The 19,937-nt window shown below is 38.0% G+C and overlaps 1 protein-coding gene across 1 annotated transcript; it reads right to left on the bottom strand.

Annotated features, from left to right (window-relative positions):
• Window positions 1-937: 937 nt before the first annotated feature.
• On the bottom strand, window positions 938-13,703 carry LOC117377761 (sodium-dependent phosphate transport protein 2A-like). Its single transcript, XM_055224998.1, has 12 exons — window positions 13,636-13,703; window positions 12,601-12,762; window positions 11,608-11,751; window positions 10,723-10,866; window positions 8,514-8,625; window positions 7,902-8,097; window positions 7,250-7,345; window positions 7,075-7,156; window positions 6,792-6,959; window positions 4,537-4,653; window positions 2,011-2,135; window positions 938-1,682 (listed from the first exon to the last, which is right to left on the bottom strand). The coding sequence occupies exons 1-12, from the start codon at window positions 13,694-13,696 to the stop codon at window positions 1,080-1,082; spliced, it is 2,010 nt and encodes a 669-aa protein (XP_055080973.1). The 5' UTR covers window positions 13,697-13,703; the 3' UTR covers window positions 938-1,079.
• Window positions 13,704-19,937: the final 6,234 nt, after the last annotated feature.

Genomic DNA, 19,937 nt, shown 5'->3' with positions numbered 1-19,937 from the left:
AAATAACTGATGATATCAATCTAGGCCTGTCACAGTAACACATTTTGAAGCACGATATATTACCACAGAGACATACAGCAATAAAGGATAATATTGAAAGTACTTTATGCCACTGATACAAAAAAAAAAAACAATAAAGCAGGATTATCCCAGTAAACACATTTTTATATACACAGTAACATTAAAAGGCTGAGCAGTAACAATTAAATAGCAGAATGGAGCAATAATTAGACACAGAAGTGACTTTTTCAACCCTCTGCAACTCAAATCTTTTATCGTGTTGCATCAAAATTAACAAAAAAATCCCCACTATTACTAGAAAATGCACACATGACAAATATTGAGCCTCGAAATATATTGTTCCAGCTTTCATATATTGAACCGCAGGTCGATATAGTAATTATTGAGACAGGCCTACAACAACATAAAACATGCCAAACAGAGATGGTTCCAGGGTGTGACTGTAGTTGCACCAGGGGCATTGTAGGATGGGTCAAATGCAGAGTACTTATTTTGTTATTGAGTTGCTCTCTTTGGTATAGTTTTGCAAAGATTTAGCAATATGAGAGAAATGAAAAGATAGAATTCTTTTAATCTTTTTACCATGACACTTTAATCAAGTCTACCAGAAACAAAACATGCAACCTCCACATTTTGAGATGAATTATTTTTCACTGATGAATGATTTGTGTTCGTAATCTTAAACATCAAAGTTACAATCCCTGAAATTTAGTTGGATGCGATTTGCAACGTAAGAAAAAAATAATAATGTGCATGTTGCTGTGTGTGGCTTTTCACATCAAACCTTCCACACACAGATTGGCTGACAATGACCATTGTGTACTGAAGGCATCTCCAGTGTCCAATAAAAATGCTAATATCTTTCTTACAATCTGCTGATGGTAAAGAAATGGCCTTTTACCACACAAACTCCTGGATTTATAGCTACACTTTTATTCACACGTAAATATGACAGTGATGATCTGCACCTGTTTGGAGAGCTGATACTGAAACACTCAGAAAAGTTTCCATATGATTGCAATTAAAGGGATTTCTGTAAAGTTTTTGCTGTGAAAGAGCTATAATGGAGTACTGTTGCACCTCTCCAAGCCTTTTAGTTTGAGGACTGGCACAGCTGCGGGGCCCTCATCTAAATATTGCAGGACAGGGTTGTCATATGCCAGGTGCAGATTACTGTTGGCTCGCTCAGTCCTTTGGTTGTCAGTTGTGTTATTTCTAGGGACACGATCCTCTCTCTTCTCCTCCACCCCACTATCGTCATCTTTGCCCAGTCTGCGGCAACACGCAGTTACCCTGGTGATAAGCCGGTCAAGTGGTTTAAAAGAGCGCATCCAAGGAGGTAGGAAGTCCCAGTTTTGGAGCATGCTGGGAAGATGTCGCGGACTATGGCTTTGCATTAGGTTTATCAAAGTAATGCAAACTGTTACGGCCACAAAGGGAGCCCCAACACCAACCATCACCTGCCAGCCGGCCAAGGACAGACCAAGTACAAGGGAGGGCAACACCAAAAAGAAAATAAGAAGATAGAGGATTGCAAACCAGCGGTATTTGGCAGTCCGCTCCCCAAGGACACGCGACATTCTTATGGGAAGGCGCATACAGGGAATGGGATACCACAGGATTATGCCAAATACGTTGAAGAAAAGGTGACACAATGCAATCTGCGAAGGAAACAGAGGATTATGAAACAATTTCTCTAGAGGAGAGAACCTGTATTATAATGTTTATGTCAATAAATTGTAAACAATATTGCATGTGCAAAACCTGTCGACAAGTCTCCCCAGATTTATTCACTAATTTGAAATGTAGCTAAGCTTTTCTCTTGATTTCCCTCTTGTTCCCTTACATTTGTGTTAATCTTCTTCACTTAGCAAAAAAACAGGTGTAAAATATATTCATGAAAACACCTGTCCCGAAGGAAGCGAGTGCAGAGGAGGCCCCCAGTGTTTTTAGACCTGAATTCAAAATAATGTTGAAAGCCGAATTTACCTGTAAGGCAGCAGTGAGTTTGTTCCCAGGACTGGCCAGAGCTGCGAGCAGAGCTGTGGCTGTGGTGCCGATGTTGGAGCCAAGAGTGAGTGGGTAGGCCCGCTCCAAACTAATCACACCCACTCCTGAGATGAAATGGTGCACCAATTGAAAGAAATTTACTACATGTTTATTAATGACAGTAATATTAATATTATTAGTGTTTTCCCAGGATTCCACCATAGACTCTGTAAAGACTAAGACTAAGAGTAAGTTAGCAGGTTAGCTATGACCATTTATATACAGTCTGTGGTTTCCACTAAACCTACGGACGGACAAGGGATAATACATATTTTGGAGCATAGTAAATGTCACTTTAAAAAAATATAGTTAGTTACTTCTACTTGTGATAATATAACAAGCAGAACGTGTTATATGTTTTAACTTTTTTTCTTTTTGTTGAGCTTGTTTTTAGACCATATGGGCAAAAGTAAGCTGAAAAAAGTGATGATTAGTACCAAGTGAAGGGGTTTAAATGGGGATAGGGGATTATAATGACAATAAGGCTGTATTGAAAGTAGCATAGGCTGTGATTATAAAGTAGAGAGGCTCCCTTATATGCTTGGCCCCTCTGGCTGCTTAATTATTCCAGCTGAAAATGAAAAAAAATCTCAATGCATTTTTCACTGTTTCTGCCTTTAGCAAAGTAGTGGTTATGCAACATATAACAATAACATCACAAATCTCATTTAATAACAAAATATGCCTCTGGTTGACTGCTTAATTACTTATTAGTCAGAAAGCAATTTTGAGGTAATGGCAGATTGGAAACTGGCCTGATTGGGTCTTTACAGCATCCAAAATCAACAAAGAAAAGGCTTCATTCTCTTAATAATAGTCCAAAACAGTTTTTCAATGCAAAACTAATGATTTATTGTATTAGGGGGCTCTAGGGGCTTTACAGCAATATTTTATTCTTCTGGTGCAAGAGCAAAGGCCTTGAAAAGTTCAATTTGTGAGCTTGTCTGTGTCCATTTTATGATCCGTTAAACACAGCGCATTATTTCACTGTAGATGTCAGTCTGGAGACACTGCTGAGTTGCTCATATAAGCTGCTCCAACTTTATTTATGACTTCATGAATATACAAAAATGCATATTCATGTTATTTTGGGGGAAGAAATATAAATGCAGAAGTGCTAATCCCACTGAACATGCATATTTGAGATGATAAATTACACTAAATAAATCAGCCTGTAAGGTTTTCCAGAGCTGGACCTGGTACACCTGCACACTATAAATATGTTGCCTGGTATGTCCACAATCTCTGTAAGTATTGGAGAAGTATGTATTCTGGATCCAAGGCACACAAATTAATGTGGCAAAACATGAAGAATTTTTCTTTCATGTAGTAATCACAATTCTTGATTACATTTTGTTTTGTCTAATTAAAAATCACTATTATTTTTATTATAATTAAAATCGTCATTGCGTAAAACCAGTTCAGGGACCGTGAGTGGACTAAAGAGGTGTCCCTCTCACAGAACAAAACAAATGCATCATGACAATACTATATTTACTGAAGACTCTTTTGAAAAATGTGTATTGTGTTTCTAGTTATTCTTCCCAAACATCAGCATTCAGAATCAGAGCACACATTAGTTTGCAGCACTATATCTTTTCAGCTTTGTTCTTCTGATACACAGGGATTATATTTGAAGTGGGCTCACGTCATACAGATATTGTCATTCACTGAAGAGTTACTCCTTCTTAGGGCCATTGGGACTGAGTGAGGTCTTCAATATTAATACACGCTTCTGTAAAATTCATATTCATGATCTTTGTTGTGATCATTAGCTGCAATATCAGGTCAGTCTGTGTAATCTCAGTGTAAAATGGAATACTATGGAGGTCAACTTTGTTTTATTCATTTTACATGGTTTACTTTTGGGGTGCAGTTTATTAAAGCGTATACACCCGCACTGATTAAAACCAGGGGTCCATTGAATGTAACCTCTTATGTGACAAATCTGCCTTTGCTAATTACAAAATAATAAGGGTGTAATGAGCTATTTAATACTCACAAGCCAATATGATTCATCAGACAGCCAAAGCAAACACTGAACCACTGTTTTGTTGTTTTTTCCACATTTCAATTATTTTTGCCTAATTAAATAAATCCCTCTTTGGAAAACCCCTGCAGATTTTTTTTTTTTCTAATAATGTGCCCAAACCGTTCCCTGTAAAGTGATTAGCAATTTATAATGAAAAATCAACCTGATTTTTTAACCACTGACACAACATTTGCAAATTTGAGTATTTGCACTTTATGAATTGCACTAATACTGCCTTGCACTGCAGCCACATTTACTGTTTAATGCTGTAAATATAATGCCATTATTACTTTTGACAATGACAAAGAATTCTTGAATCTTGAAATGTATTTATAACAGATGTACTGTAGCTATTGCTGCACTAAAGCTAAGACATCCTGGTTGTAAAGCGTGTCAATACACTCTTTAAAATGGACGCCATGCATTATACATACCTATGAGGGGTGTGATGGCAGAGGTGAAGACAGAGCTGCTTTGGACTACAAAAGTGACCCCAGCGCCTACAAACATCGCCACATATCCAGCAAGCCAACCGAATGGATCAGGTAAATCTAAAAATATAAAGATTTGTTGTTTAATAAACAATCTGTAAAAAAGGTTTTGCTCCCTTATTTCAAAGCTCCCCTCAGCACAGAGTGATCAGGCATGTTTTGTCTGTCACAACTAGGGATGCAACTGACTAAAGAAATAATTAGTTGACTAAAGGTATGCCCTGTGCATCTATTAATCAACTAAAAAGAAGGTAGCATGTCACCAGCAAAAGACAAAAAAATATCAGGATCTTGTGAAAAAACTGGAAAGATACTTAAATAACATCTGCATAAGTATAAAGTTAAAAAAAAAACTTCAGCTCACTGCATGCTTTCTCCTTTCTGTAACCGTAACAACGGTTACAAATTATTGTAATCCTAATAATCCTAATAAATCAACTAATGTAAAATTTGGCCAAGACCCTATCAACATGAATTCTCATGTGTTCTTGTACATTCATGCTCGGTCTATAATCTTCATTACCTTTTAAATGCTTTTTACAAGCTACAATGTGTCACTTTTTGATGGAGGGCACAACATCTGTTTCTCTCCACGGAGCTCCACGGATCTCCACAGTTATTGCTTTGCTAGGGATGTTGGAGATTATGGCATTAGACTTATTTACCTTACATTTATTATATGTTTTTACGCAAAAATAATACTTTGGAAAAACAAGCATTCTTTCTGTGAGTGGGCTTGCCTCACCACAGAGCTGACCAGTAAGGGGGCCTGGTGGTGGCGTCTTCATGAAGACAGATATATTAATAGAGACAGCTTTAATGTCATATTGTGGAAAATTACAGGCAAAGCAATAACATGTCCACAGAGGCAAGCAGGAGTCAGAAAAGTTACATAGTACAACTTCAATAAACAGAAATGAAAAATGCATATGGTTACTATATAGATATGCATAATTATTGTTGAAAATAAGTGTTCTCTTGTTGAGAAGGGAGCAGCTTCTGTAATGAGCAGTGGCCAGCCAACCAATTTCAGTTTTCCAGCAAGGGAGCCATTAGTTTGGGATTATATTACATTCTCCAAATGAGAAAACTGCATCCAAGCATACGCCTGCATCCCTGAGCAGTGACTGTATGGTCCTGTCTGGGACTATGGACTATTCAAAACAGAAATATATTTGTGTTCCAACTTACAATAGCTAGAGCATGCCAGTCCTGAAAAAGTATTCTGTGTTTTATTATTTTTTTTGTTTTTGTTTTTTGGAATAATGTCAGAATATTCCTATAACAGAAATAAAGTAATAAACTAATCAGCTCGGCCCCCATCCCCATCATCATTATTTACAGCACTCTACAATCAAGAAGCAACTGTTTGCATCACATTAAGAAGGATTTCACTGTTCCTGGTTCTCTTTTTGTAACACTAAAATTTGAGATTGTGACATCCAGAGTCAGAACTTATTTGAGTTTGATTTCCCCACTTGAACCCAAAAGACCAATTTAAAGGCCCACTATGTAATTTTACTAGTGGAGGGTTCATCATCTGCTTGCATTACACCTAACCGATCACCTCTTCGCAGTTCTGAACTGTAACTAGCCTGGCTGAATCACCTGCTCCTTGTCTCCATGGAGAGCGATATGTTTTATGCCAGATTGTTTAACAACATTCCTTTAAAGGTCCTATATTACACAAAATTGACTCTTGTGAGCTTTAAGCCATGTTACAATGTTGTTACCTCATCAAAAACATACTCAGAGTTGTGTTTTGTTTCATTCACACATGTTTGAGTAATGCTGCATTATTAATCTGTTTACATCTGTAAAGCTCAAAATGCTCTGTTCCACCTTGTGATGTCATGCAGTGGTTGTTTTCAAGTTAACAGCTACCTTAAACATTTTGTTTAGTAGAGATTGGAAATTTTAGGGCTGAAATCATCAACGATTCTAGTGAAGGTGTATGGAGTTTAAAAACACAGTGGAGGCTTCCTGTATTACCACATGACGTCACAAGGTGGAACTGTGTGTTTACTGTTTACTGTTTGAGAGAAGAACTCTGCCTAAATATGCAGGAGTTGTGTGTTAAACATGTGTGAATGAAACAAAACACAACTACAGATAGGTTTTTGACGAGGAAACAACATTATAACATAGATCAGAAAATAGTGGACTATGGGCTTTTAAAAATCCAGCTAATGAGCTACCTGTGTTGATGACTTTGTGAATGATCTTTGCTACTTGTCCTTGCAGGAGTGAGTTGAGGAGCTTGACCAGGAGTAGCAAACAGGAGCAGAGGACAGCCAACGAGACAGCCAGGAGTATCAGTCCTACAGTGAGGTCTGACAGCTCTGTGGACACAAACAAGTGCCTACCTGCAGGGGCCAGCAAAAGAAAATATCTCATAACCAGCAAGAAAAACAGCTTTAAAGTACATTGTTTGTACAGATAGGTGTGGGTGGTTAGGGAGATATTACTGTAAAAACTCACACTTTAGAATGTAGAGCTCATTGCCAACCTCTGAATTGTAATAAGGAAAATTACAAGATTCAAGGCTGGCATTGACAGTGGGCTGCAAAGGAAGAAAAAAAGCATGTGTGAAAATAGATAAAATATTTACAGTGTTTCTATTTAAACTCCAAGGACAGTACAGGAGAGGTATTACCCTAACAAGGTCGGTTTGACACAGTCGTTTAACCAAACTCCTGTTCCTCATACCCTCATTGCCCATAGCGATTCCTGTGATCACACATTTGTCTAGCTGAAAGAAAAATACACATAATAGTGAATACAGTTTTAATAGTGGCCCAATAATAAATCCTAAAAATAATAATCCATTTCAAAATGAGAGGAGGCAATGATTTGTGGTCAGTGCTTACTATAATGCTTTTCCACCTTGCTTTACATCAAGGAAACACACACTCCTTCACATACACACATATTCATACACCAGTGCGCACAAACACAAGGGGCGAGTTGGGTTTAGTGTCTTCCCCAAGCACACAACGTCAGTATTCATTTGTGCGAGCTGCCAGCCTGTGGGTCAGTGGATCTTACTGCTCTAGCAATGATGTTTATGTCGAGAGCGGAATTCGAACTACCAAACTTCGGATCTCCCAACTGAGCTACTGCCGCACCAGGAGTAGAGTGCATCGCAGTACTGGCCCAAACACAGGCAGAATCATGCAAACTTCACACAGAAAGGCCTGAGCAATCTGGGAGTCGAATCCGGAACCTTCTTCTCAGCCACTATGATGTATGATAAGCCAATGAATTCACAGCACTTAATGTCAAATAGTTCCTGCTCTGTTGTTTACCTGTATGATGAGTTTAGTGATTGGTTCGGTGATGACCTTAAGCAGTTCGGGTGCATCTTGTCCAGTGTGGAGACTGAGACTCGAGACCATCCAGTGGGACATCCACGTCATGAGCCCACTGAGCACTTCCAAAGGCAGCAACACCAGCACCGAGAGCCAGTTAAAGCAGTCGTGAATGGTGGCACCCGCAAACGCCCTGCAGGGGGGGTTTACAGACATCAATAGGTTCATCTACTCCCGATATCTGCTACTTAAGCTGCTTATTATGGCTGTATCACTTTTTGGCCATACTAAGCATTTTGATCGAGTGTGTGTCATGAAAGATTAATAAAGTATACTCATTTCTCCTTTTAAATAACACTGCCATCTGTGTGTATTTTTATGCCAAAGGGTGACTAGTGTGGGCTCTGCAGAGATGAGTGCCATTATTATCACAGTAATGCCATTTTGCACTCAGGAAGAGGCAGAGACCGAGATGGAGCAGCAGATGTTTTCTTTTAGTTCACACTTGACATTTTTAACATTTCCACAATCCTTTTGCACTTATCGTGTTTCGAATTTCAGTAATGGTATAGCTCCTTTCCACTTTAGCCTTGCACCACCTGCACCTACCGCTCAAACTCGCTTCTCTCCGCTGCTTGCATCATGGCCACAATGGTATTCGTGACTGAAGTCCCAATATTGGTTCCCATGATAATCGGAACAGCCAGCTTCACCTCCAGCACTGCACACACACCCACACAACACACACACACACACACACACAGGAAATGCAACACTTGAAAAGATGAGATTAAGATTTTAGTCACACATCTGCATTCAAATTCAACACTGGAAATAGGTTCAGAGCTTGTGTGAACAGTAATACATTATGTAAATTATATTAATGAGCAAATGCAATCATGGTGATGCAAGGTTAGAGAGTTTTCGCTCTTTGTTCCAAACTACGCAGCTCAGCCTATGTAAGAATACTTTTAATAAAGATTGACATGGACTAACAAGTGGAAGTACGCAAATATCCACGTACCACTTTCGCTTTTTTTAGTCCATATAATTAGCTATAATCTTCTCCACGGCTCTCTTGATCAGTCTTTGAACTGAAGAGAAAACCTTGGCCTGATGATCCCAATCACTCTAACATTGCAAACTGAAAAGGAAGGTTGGGGGGCAGGCACTCATTTCACGCAGGTCAGCTAAGGTCACAGCCTTGGACAATAATGGTCCGTAACGCATCGTAAATTGCAGAGACCGTAGTATATTTTAATGTGTGTAAACTAGGCCTATATTGATCCTGACTGATCCCTGTCTGAAATGCTCGGTCACTGCAGTAATTCTCATCTAAACCCAGTTAAAGGCAGTTGACACTTTCAGGTGAGTCAGCTAGAGTGGTAATTCAGGAGCAATTTCAGTTCAAATTAGGACAAGACAGGACTTCTCAAAGATTTCTGCTGGAGTAAGGACTGTTTGAACTCATCCACACTCCCACTAAAGTCTATGGTCCTTAGATCTATCAAAACAAGTGCTGCTTGTATTTTGAGCCCACAGAAGGAGTGAATCAGGGTACATTAGTAGAATTGGAAAAAGCCAGAGGCACAACAGTTCAACAGAGAAATCGCAGAGCACATCTTACCCGAGTGAACGCAACACGCCAGCACCCCCAAACATCTGCTGCTGGTGTAAACTACAAAGTTAGAATTTGAAATACTTTTTTCACAAGTTTCTGTTTCAACACATTCATTTTTATTTCCTCTAGGATTTGTGTGTGATTGGGGCTTGTCCCAGATACTATGGGCCTTAGTGACAAGGCACACTTGTGAGTTATCTCGTGCATAGCTAAATATAGTTTTATTTTACCATAAATACTAAAATAGCAGATATTTTGGTGGCTATTGCTCAGTACTGTAATTAGAAAAATAATCTTGTTTATTCCAAGCATTCACAAGTGTAATAGTGCTGTAATGAACCATTGCAGTGTAGCACTCTTTGTACATGTATAATTGAATGCATAATTTCCCTCAGAGCCATTATTCATAATTTATTTGTTTACATAAATATATTTTTGTAAAGCACTGTAGTTAGTAATAATGTGTAAGCCTGATAGGATGATCATTTATTCAAAGTCAGATAGTTGGGATTGAGCCAAAATCCCAATCCCAAGTACATTTTCAACTCATGAATCAGTGGTTTTGTTTTCTCCATAGATACATGGGGGCATCTTTTTTCCATTTATGTCGTTATCCTGTGTTTTATTAGGCATCACAAAGTAGTTTTCACAAATACTCAAGAATAATTTCCCAGTTAAAAAAATATTTAGCATTTTCTTATTAAAGTTCCTATATTACACAAAATGGACATTTTTGAGATTTAAGTCATGTTATAATGTTTCCTCATCACAAACCTACTTGGAGTTGTGTTTTGTTTCATTCACACATGTTTGAGTAAATCTTTATTATTGGTCAGTCTATATTTCCAAAGCTCAAAATGCTGTTTCATCTTGATGTCATGAAGAGGTAGTTTTCAAGTTAACAGCTCCTTTTACCTTTGGTTCAGTAGAGATTGGCAACTCCAGGGCTGAAATCATCCAAACGATTCTGGTGAAAGTGTGTGGAGTTTAAAAACACAATGACGCACTTCCTGTATTACCACATGATGTCACAAGGGGGAACAGATTGTTTTCTGTTTGAGAGAAGAATATTTAGAACCTAAACATGTGTGAATGAAACAAAATATAACTCCAGGTATGTTTGTGATAAGGAAACACTATAACAGATCAGAAAAATTATGTAATATGAGCCCCTTAATGTATCTTGTCTGTACTTACAGCCTGAGGCCACTAGGCTGACCACAATAGAGGTGGACGTTGACGAACTCTGCACCAGCACAGTCACCAGTATTCCCACCACGAGCCCTGCCACTGGATTGGATAGCACTGCATTGTCCTGGAAAATGTCCCCAGCTACTTTCCCTGTGCAAAAACACCAACGTGCAATAGACAGGATTACAGGCACAAGCAACAAGACTTAAATGTGCACTATACAACTTTTCTGTTTGGGAGCCGGCCAACTGCTCGTCACCGAAGCAATGTTATTGCTTTGTTTGTAATGTTCTGCAGTGTGACATTAGTACAGTATCTTTTCAATTATAGATGTTTGTATTGCTAATAGAAACATGCAATCTTACTTTGTATCCCTAGATATGAAATAAACACATTTGAATATGGATTTTACGGACAACCACTGTGAATTTGTGAAGTTATTTATTGTTGGCATTTTTTGTTTTGGTTCTTAAGCCATTAAGTACAATCAGCTCGTCACTGTGGGTTGCCAGTTCCTTCAACTAAATCCAGTTGGATAAAAAGAAAAAGGCCCAGATCTGAATACTCACCACTAAACCCTATGTTGGTCAGTAGTTCTAAACTTGAAAATGAGGCATGGTCTCTCCATAAAAGATTAATGATGCAGGTGAAGGTACTGGCAACCCAGATTATGTTGTGATTGTAGTTTTTAAACAAGAGCACATCCTACATACTCTACCTTCAAATATATGTGATTTTTTTGGCTACATTTAAATTTTGGCTAAATTTAAAAATTACATTTTATTCACAATGCTAGGAGAGAAGCCCAGGTGTATTCTGACTCAATTGTATAGTTGAACATAAAGCAGTATGAAACCGCCCGGACCATGCAGGCAGAGCAGCACCACTTACCCCCTGTTAACTGGAAGGCAGAGCTCAGCGTGTCCAGTGAGCAAACGAAGACAAAGAGGAGGGCAAGGAGGAGAGGAATCTTGGTCAGTCCGTTTAAAAGCCGCTTGACGTTAATTGGAGTTGCTGCGGAGATTGGTGCAAGACCTGGTAAAAGACGGCAATGAGGTAAACACGCTGAGAGACCTGAAATGGTTCAAAAAGAAGACTTCAGCTGAGGTCAGATAACAAGTCAACATCCCTCTGATCACCTCAATGAAGATAGACCCAGGTATCATGATAGAGTAAAGCCTTTTGAGAACTTAATTTACTTGAACCTCTAAATGTAAAATATAGAGAAAAACAGACCTATTTCTTTTTTACACAAGAAGGGTACTACAATTACAAATAATTATTACACACCCTCACACATATATACACATATATATATATGCATACATACATACATATACATATGTGTATGCATATATATATATATCAAAAACCCATAAATGTACGAAGCATGCATATATATATATATATATATATATATATATATATATATATATATATATATATATATATATATATATATATATATATATATATATATATATATATATATATATATATATATATATATATATATATATATATATATATGCATGCTTCGTACATTTATGGGTTTTTGATTTTCAGCGACATGTCCTGTGAACAGTCTATCTCAAAATTACCCAGCAGACCGAATATAATTATTTGGTAACAGTGGACACATTGAATATAACTAGTCTCACTTTTCTTCTGATCTTTGCCCTAGCCAACATTAAGAGTACACGCACGTAGTCAGACAGTGTTTGGTGCACCCAGAACTTCAGCCGTGTCACCCAGATGGCCTGCCCCTCCTGGCTCTGTGCCTTTAGTTCATGTCCTTATCAAATGAACATGTGCTCCCTCCATCCCCAAAGATACCCTCCTCCCCCTCCGCAGTCACAGGGGCTTCATTGCAATGCTAAGTACCTGTCTCTTGGGGGCGCCTGTCTGCTGCTGTGACTGACACAGTGCTGAACAGGTGATTGGTATGTGGCCTGTAGCTCTCAAAACTGCTGGCGAGGTCCAGAGTGGATCCTATGCCCGACTCTCTGTCCTCCTCCGACGAGAGCTTAGGCTGCAGTTTTAACCCTAAAAAAAAAAAGAAATAGGAGGGGGTGACCTTGAAGAAATTAAACTTGACTTCGGACTAGCACTGGCACTGCACAATATTGAACAATGTACCAAATATTAATATTTTATGAGGACAACAATGAGCTCTGGATATAGCTAGGCAGTTTAGTCATTTTTTATGACTGTGATTTATGTTTTCAAATCAAGAGTTAAGATTCACCTCATTTAACTTTTCAAACACATCCAGGAAGATCAGTACTTGAACAATACCTGTTTTTTTTAATACTTTTTCCTGTATTAATCATTAGAACAACATTTAAGATTTATAATGTTCATATATTCGATTGAATTCTCTGGAGGTAAATCTGTTGTTTCATTATTAATTTGTGGTTACAGTGCATAGTAGTGTTCTCCCAGGATCCACCAGGCATTAAACTTTTATTTTTGGTAGATTTTTTTCACTACCACTAGTACAAACATACCTTAACTTGAGTTTGGTATTGCAGTGGTACCTTTAACTATCAACATTTGAAAGAAGAAGACTGACATATGAACTGCTAATCTAATGTAATAATCCCATAGTATATTTCAGAGGATTATGGTAGAGGATTACAGGGTGATATTTGTATCTAGTTGTTTGCCGAGAACATTCTATTGCTCAAAATGCTCATTTGATAACTGTGTTAAATCACTCAAATGTCTTCTGACAAAATATTTGCCCAGCACCACCAAATATGTGGTTAGACTAGGTAATGAGGGCAAGTGATGTAAGACTGTGACGAATTGCAGTTCATTTATTTTCATGTGATAAGGACACAGCATCTGCTAATATTAAAGAATTGAGATTTACCATGGCAATTGAAATCCTAGTGAACAAATAGAAATGATTACCCTTGTAGTCAAAATCTATGCTCTTTCCCAGGTTCACTATGGTTATCGCCCGAGATGACATGTTGCCTTGGATACTGTGCAAAGAAAAAAAAGAGGTAATGAAAATAACAGATAGGGAAAATCTGATGGAATAATTATGAGTGTAAATATGTTTATCAACCGCCCGCAGCTGTAAACAGGAGACCAAGACTCCTTGTTTAATCCTATCAACACAGCTATTAGAGTAGAACAAAGATACCCCGCATTGTATGTAATCAGCACCTGTCCTCAATCTGGGGTCAGATTGAGCATTTTAAATCATGCTTTAAATAGCACCATTTAGCCTCTCCACAGACAAACATTTGAATCAATGAGAAAAACATGAACTTGTCCTCGTGATTTCCTGCAGCAGCTGCAAGTCGGACTCTCCAGCAGTGTCTATAGAAGTTCCCCTCAAAGATTTCCAAAAAAGATAATAAAAATCCTTTCCTTTTCATATATTTGGGGACACCATTTGAAGATGAGGGAGCATTAAGTCATCTCTTAAAAGTAAAAAAGATGTGGAAGTGTGATCAGTAATTGCAGCAGATAAAATGACTGTAATTACTGTGTGAAAGTGGCATCCTCCTCCAGCAGGTTCACAAAGTCTTTGAGCATAATTTGAATCTATGTGTGTGACCTCATGTGCTTGACAAGTGGGAGTGCATTTCAATGAAAGAACACAGCTGATCTCAAATCTGCATCTTATATGTACCTGCCGCCTTTCTGTCTGGTTCATGATCCTCTCTGTTGTTTATCCTTCACCGAAATGTCTCTAATTAGCTTTCACTTGAGGAGGAAATACAGGCTTAAGTGAAACTCTCTGAGAGTGACAGATGATTTGTCAGTGTTTAAATGGCGCTGCTGCATATTCATAATATCAGATAAGCTGAATGCTGATTGCTTTCATCTCTTCCCTCTCACACATTTGTATCATTATGAGCTTTTGATTTGGTTGGTTTATGTCTTTCTCTCAGTTGTCCACATATTTTGCTGTAGGCTACTACCTCAAAGGGTTCTGACAAACTGAAATTAGCTTTAATTAGAGGTGTGAGACATTGAAAAAATTTATATATCACAGTTGTTCTTTTAGAGATATTCAAAATTAAAATATGTAGTGTATTGTCTATAATCACAACTATTAAAATTACCTCAAAAGAGAAATATTTATCTTAGCGTAATCTCCCAAACAAGGGTATGATGGGATATTTCTGCCCTCAGAGCAATTTTTGTTTGGACTCAAGCCTCCTGCTAGACTGGCCCAAATGATGCAAATACTGTATATTTATGCAAATTTAGGTAATTCTACCACTATAAACTCAATAAACTCAACACTGCATTGTGACACGGACCTAAAGTCAATGTCCCAGGCTTTTTTAAAGGTATTGTGGCTCATAGCCATGTCAAATGCACACATATGAATGACTCACTGTATTGACCACCGGTCAGTGGGACTCGGCTTTGAATATATTTAAATGATTTGCAGATTTGCAACCTCACTTCTGTGAGTCTACCCCAGGGTAGCGGTCACTACAATAGTAGCTTATCAACACCAAGTATGGAGTGAATACAGGGCCAGCCCAGCCTATAAACGGACTAAGCAGCTGCTTAGGGCCCCAGGACTACCAGAGGGCCCCCAAGACTCCATACATTTATATTGAAAATAATGACTGGAAAAACTTTTTGGAAACTAAACGACGCTCAGGTGTTTATACTAGTCTAAATATCCCTCTAAAAAAGATTTAATGTGTTTTATTTTAAGCAGCTAAATATGTGCTGCATGCATTGTTTTTGATTTGGAATAGGTGTGTCCAGCTCCATGTTTATACCATGGTGAGGGGCCCCCCTTTCCCCAAGGTGCACTTAGAATGACTGTTAAGACTAAAGGTTAGTGAAGCCAAGTTTATCTGAAGTTCTGGACAATGCTTCAAGAGCCCCAGAGGAAAATAGTTTTGAGGAAAGAGATAAATATGTCACCACTTTACACCACTGCACATGCAGGATAAAACAGTGAAGCTGGACGTGTATCATTATGTATACAGAACATATATCAGAGTGATACAAGGACAGCAGGTGAGGCAGTTTATTGGCTGATTTTGGTTGTGGCTGATCTAAACCGTCAGATGATGTGAGAGTAGATGCAGCAGGTCACTGCTCTTGTTATATCAGATTAATAACATTGAAGCCTCTCTTTGAAACATGTGCTGGATGAATGAACGACCTATGAATGATTTCTAAATGCAATCTAAAAATGCTCATTAACATGCGCATTTCCGATAAAATTCTGCTAATTTCATATGCAAATGTATGTCACATAACTCTACTCTGCAACCAAAGCCTGACAATAAACATCAAAATAACATGATCCCAAAATCAATGCTTTTTGTAGTCTGTTCTTTGAAGTTACCATTATTTAATGTTGTGTCCTTCCAATTATACTAACTTCAAATTATTTGATGATTATAAATCTGATGTTATGTCTGGTCTTTTTCTCTTATGCTTCTCTAAGTAGGACCAATACTTTGTACTTTTTGAGTAATATGATTTTAAAGTAAGTGTGCCCTTGCTTAAGTACATATTTTTGCTACTCTATTCAATTCTGCATTTTATAACATAAATAGTGTAATGTAATGTAACATTGTAAGCCCACTTTAGCCAACTGGAACACATTGAAATGCACCGGAAACCAGAAAAAAATGTCTAGAATTTAACATTTTCTCTGGAGGGGCCCCCCAGATCCCCTCTGCCTACTATGTCACTATGCCCTCAGTGAAAAAAAGGTTTGGACAGCCCTGACCTAAACTAATTATTCTATTGCCTGTTATATGTAATAATTCATGTTTTCCAAGGTGTTTTAAAGCAAGAAAAACTCTTATAACTGAATAAATGCAAGATGGATAGATTTAATTCTACATTGTTTCATCTTCACTATTAACACCTGTTCCACCACTTTGAGAAACTACTTACCTTATGTGAAAAAGCCTGTTGTGGTGCCGCGCCCTCCTAGGATCCAAGAGGGCCAGACTTTTGTGAGGTCTGTTTTTAAGTTCTCTGTGGGGAGCTTAATCAAGGACATCCTAATTTTCGATGATTCACTAACTCCTTCATTGTTAATCAATAACTCCAAGGCTCAACCTAATGATGCAAAGAAAGCAAAAGTCAGGAGAACACGTTTCCACAGGCTGATGTATGAGGTGTCTTTCTCTGCTCTTTGTTTTGGCTGATTTCGGGGCCAGATAAAACCCCCAAGATGCACTGAGCTATTTAGATGTGATTAATAGATCTGAATTAATTTTCCCCTTTCCAATGGTAACACTATAGGAAGAAAGCGTCCTCTAGTGGTTGGAGTGAGACAAGACACGCAGCTCTAAATACATCAGTTTATTATAGAAATTTATATTTTTTGCAGCATACTAGAACTCTTTTTGAGCTAACTAAAAATAAAACAATTGAAGGCATAAACAATCATACTGGAACTTAATTAATTGCTCTGGGGCTTTCAAAACATATGTCTTGATTGTAATTATTGGCTAATTATTGGTAATATTTTATCAACAAAAAAACATTTTTTTTCTTTGACCATTTAGACTTTTTTTTTTCTTCATCATCTTAGTGTTGACTTCACTAGAATATTGTTACCTCCTCAAAAACATATCTGGAGTTGTGTTTTGTTTCGTTCACACATGTTTGAGTAACACTTTATTATTAGTCCGTCCACATCTCCAAAACTTAAAATGCTCTGTTCCACCTGGTGATGTCATTAAGTGGTAGTTTTGAAGTTAATAACTTTTACCTTTTATTCAGTAAAGATTGGCAGTTCCAGGCCTGAAATGATTCTAGTGAAGGTGTTTACAGAGTGGACCACTTCCTGTGTTTTTGATTTGAAAGAACTCAGTCTAAATATCCAGGGTTTATGTGTTAAACGTGTGAATGAAACAAAAAACAACTCTGGGTATGTGTTTGATGAGGAAACAACACTGTAACATAGATCAGAAAATAGCGTAATATGGGCCATTTATGCATCTGGATGATTTGATGATCAACACGATCATGAAACAGCACGGTGGACATGTTTCAAACATCTCAATCCTGCTTAGCTTGAGCTTCACATAGAGGCACTTAGCCAGCGATCAGGATCTATCACGCTGTCTTTGAGTCCTGCAAAATCTTCCTACCACAAATAGGGCTACACACTGCTGTCCCCCACAGAAATGCCCAAAGATGTTATTTGGCTAATTATAGGGGTGAAATGATTCGTTGAGTAATTCGATTCCTATAAAGCTTCGATTGTTGTTTTATTGCCTCGATGATTCGTTAAATTATTATGAATAGAACAACGTGAAACTGAAGCGCACAGGGAGCACGGAACCATTGAGGCGCTTGTTTCCGCACGGACCCTGCACAGCACAGAGACGAGTTTAGCAGCGAGTGAGAGCCCGGAGAAGAGCCGGAGGAGAGCGATGATGAAAACAAACCAGTTCACTTGAAAGACCGACGAAAGGTGAAGACACAGAGGCTAAAGTGAACTAAAGCGAACCACAGTGACTAAAGTGAACTAAAGCGAACCACAGGGACTAAAGTGAACTAAAGCGAACCACAGGGACTAAAGTGAACTAAAGCGAACCACAGAGGCTAAAGTGAACTAAAGCCAACCACAGAGGCTAAAGTGAACTAAAGCGAACCACAGAGGCTAAAGTGAACTAAAGCGAACCACAGTGACTAAAGTGAACTAAAGCGAACCACAGGGACTAAAGTGAACTAAAGCCAACCACAGAGGCTAAAGTGAACTAAAGCCAACCACAGAGGCTAAAGTGAACTAAACCGCACAGGGACCTAGATTAGTGCCACAACACGGCTGCATGATCACATGTAAATATTCACTCTTATCTTAATAAAAAAAAAGTGATTGTATAACTGCAAATGATGTCAACACCTGATTAAAATTTTGATCACAAATGCATAGAAACTAACTAGTTCTCATTTAACAAGAAAATTGACAATGATTCTAGGGACATTTTGATCTGGTCTGTCATATTAGTGAAACGTTTGTTTTGGGGACATATTGATGTGCTATTAAGAATAAATGTTATTTCGGTCAGAAAAACGACTTATTTGTTTTAACTATGAACTGTGCACAATATACAAATGTAATACATTGCTTACTTTCTTACAAAGGTGCAAAACGTTCTGTTTCCCATGCAGTAGTGGCCTTATATCATTAAAGGAAGATAACAGCTATGTTCTGGTCATTTTGGTAAAAGACACATTTTTTATCTGTAGCCTCTCTCATCTCAGTGATCAAAAGAACCATAACTTCAGAAGAAACAACTAGTATTCTTTCAGGTTATTTTATGGAAGGTAAAAAAAAACTATTAAAGTAAATAATCAAAAGATTACTTGAAAAAATAAATAATAAAATAAAGTAATAACTAAAATAATCAATAGCTGCAGCACTAGCTAATTATTAAAAAAAACTAACCATGTTACTTTTTGTCATGTCAGCAGTGCATCCGACTAAATCGTGAAAACATGCTGAGCCCACATGTTACTGGAGGAGAAGAACTTAATAACCTTTATCTTGGCAGAGAGGTAACTGTGTAACTGTGAGGTGTTATGAGAGCAGGGAGTATGGGAGAGAGAATGGATGTGTTGGGCCCATGATTGGACCTCTGCCAAATGAGGGGGGGAACACAGGGAGGAAGTAGGGCAAAATGTTTATACAAAATGCTTGGTTATCAAGGAAATATAATGATAGGAATAGCTTCTTCTGCCACACCTTTTCTTGCATTATTCGTTCATTTCTGATTAGTCGGTAGTAAACTACAACTGAGGCCACAACTGTCGTGGGGTAGACTAGTATGGCTGCCCATTTTCAGCGACCCTCAAAACACTACACGTATACAGGCAAGATGGACAAACTTGCACTGGTTGAAGCTGGGATAAAACCACTATTTCTTTTGTGAGGGAACACTCAACAACCAAGCTACTGCCTCATTTATTCACATATCACAATAACCTCTGCTACTATTATGACATTTAATTACAACTACAACAATAACTACTTAAAACTACTACTACCACAACAACTACGGTTGTTACACCTCCTACTCTATTTATAGTAATTAAAATGGGTGAAACTGTTGAAACTGTAAACAGGAAGTACACCACATTTAAAGAGGAAAAGATTCAAGTTACTTGTGGATCCTGGGCTGTCAGTCAAACTCTATCACTGGTCTCTCACAGTAGGTGAGGGTATAATCTCATATATGAACGCCATAAGCCTC

Source organism: Periophthalmus magnuspinnatus, chromosome 10, assembly GCF_009829125.3.
Source record: "Periophthalmus magnuspinnatus isolate fPerMag1 chromosome 10, fPerMag1.2.pri, whole genome shotgun sequence".
Taxonomy (NCBI): Eukaryota; Metazoa; Chordata; class Actinopteri; order Gobiiformes; family Gobiidae; genus Periophthalmus; species Periophthalmus magnuspinnatus.
This window is presented reverse-complemented; position numbering and strand designations above follow the sequence as displayed.

What these genes read in the sequence shown, in the direction of transcription:
- LOC117377761 (XM_055224998.1), bottom strand. Translation starts at nt 13,696, where the DNA reads ATGTCATCTCGGGCGATAACCATAGTGAACCTGGGAAAGAGCATAGAT. An exon ending in TGCCTTCCAGTTAACAGGGG is followed by an intron (nt 10,867 to 11,607) that starts GTAAGTGGTGCT and finishes GTTTTTGCACAG; the next exon opens with GGAAAGTAGCTGGGGACATT. An exon ending in TGCCATCACACCCCTCATAG is followed by an intron (nt 2,136 to 4,536) that starts GTATGTATAATG and finishes ATTTCATCTCAG; the next exon opens with GAGTGGGTGTGATTAGTTTG.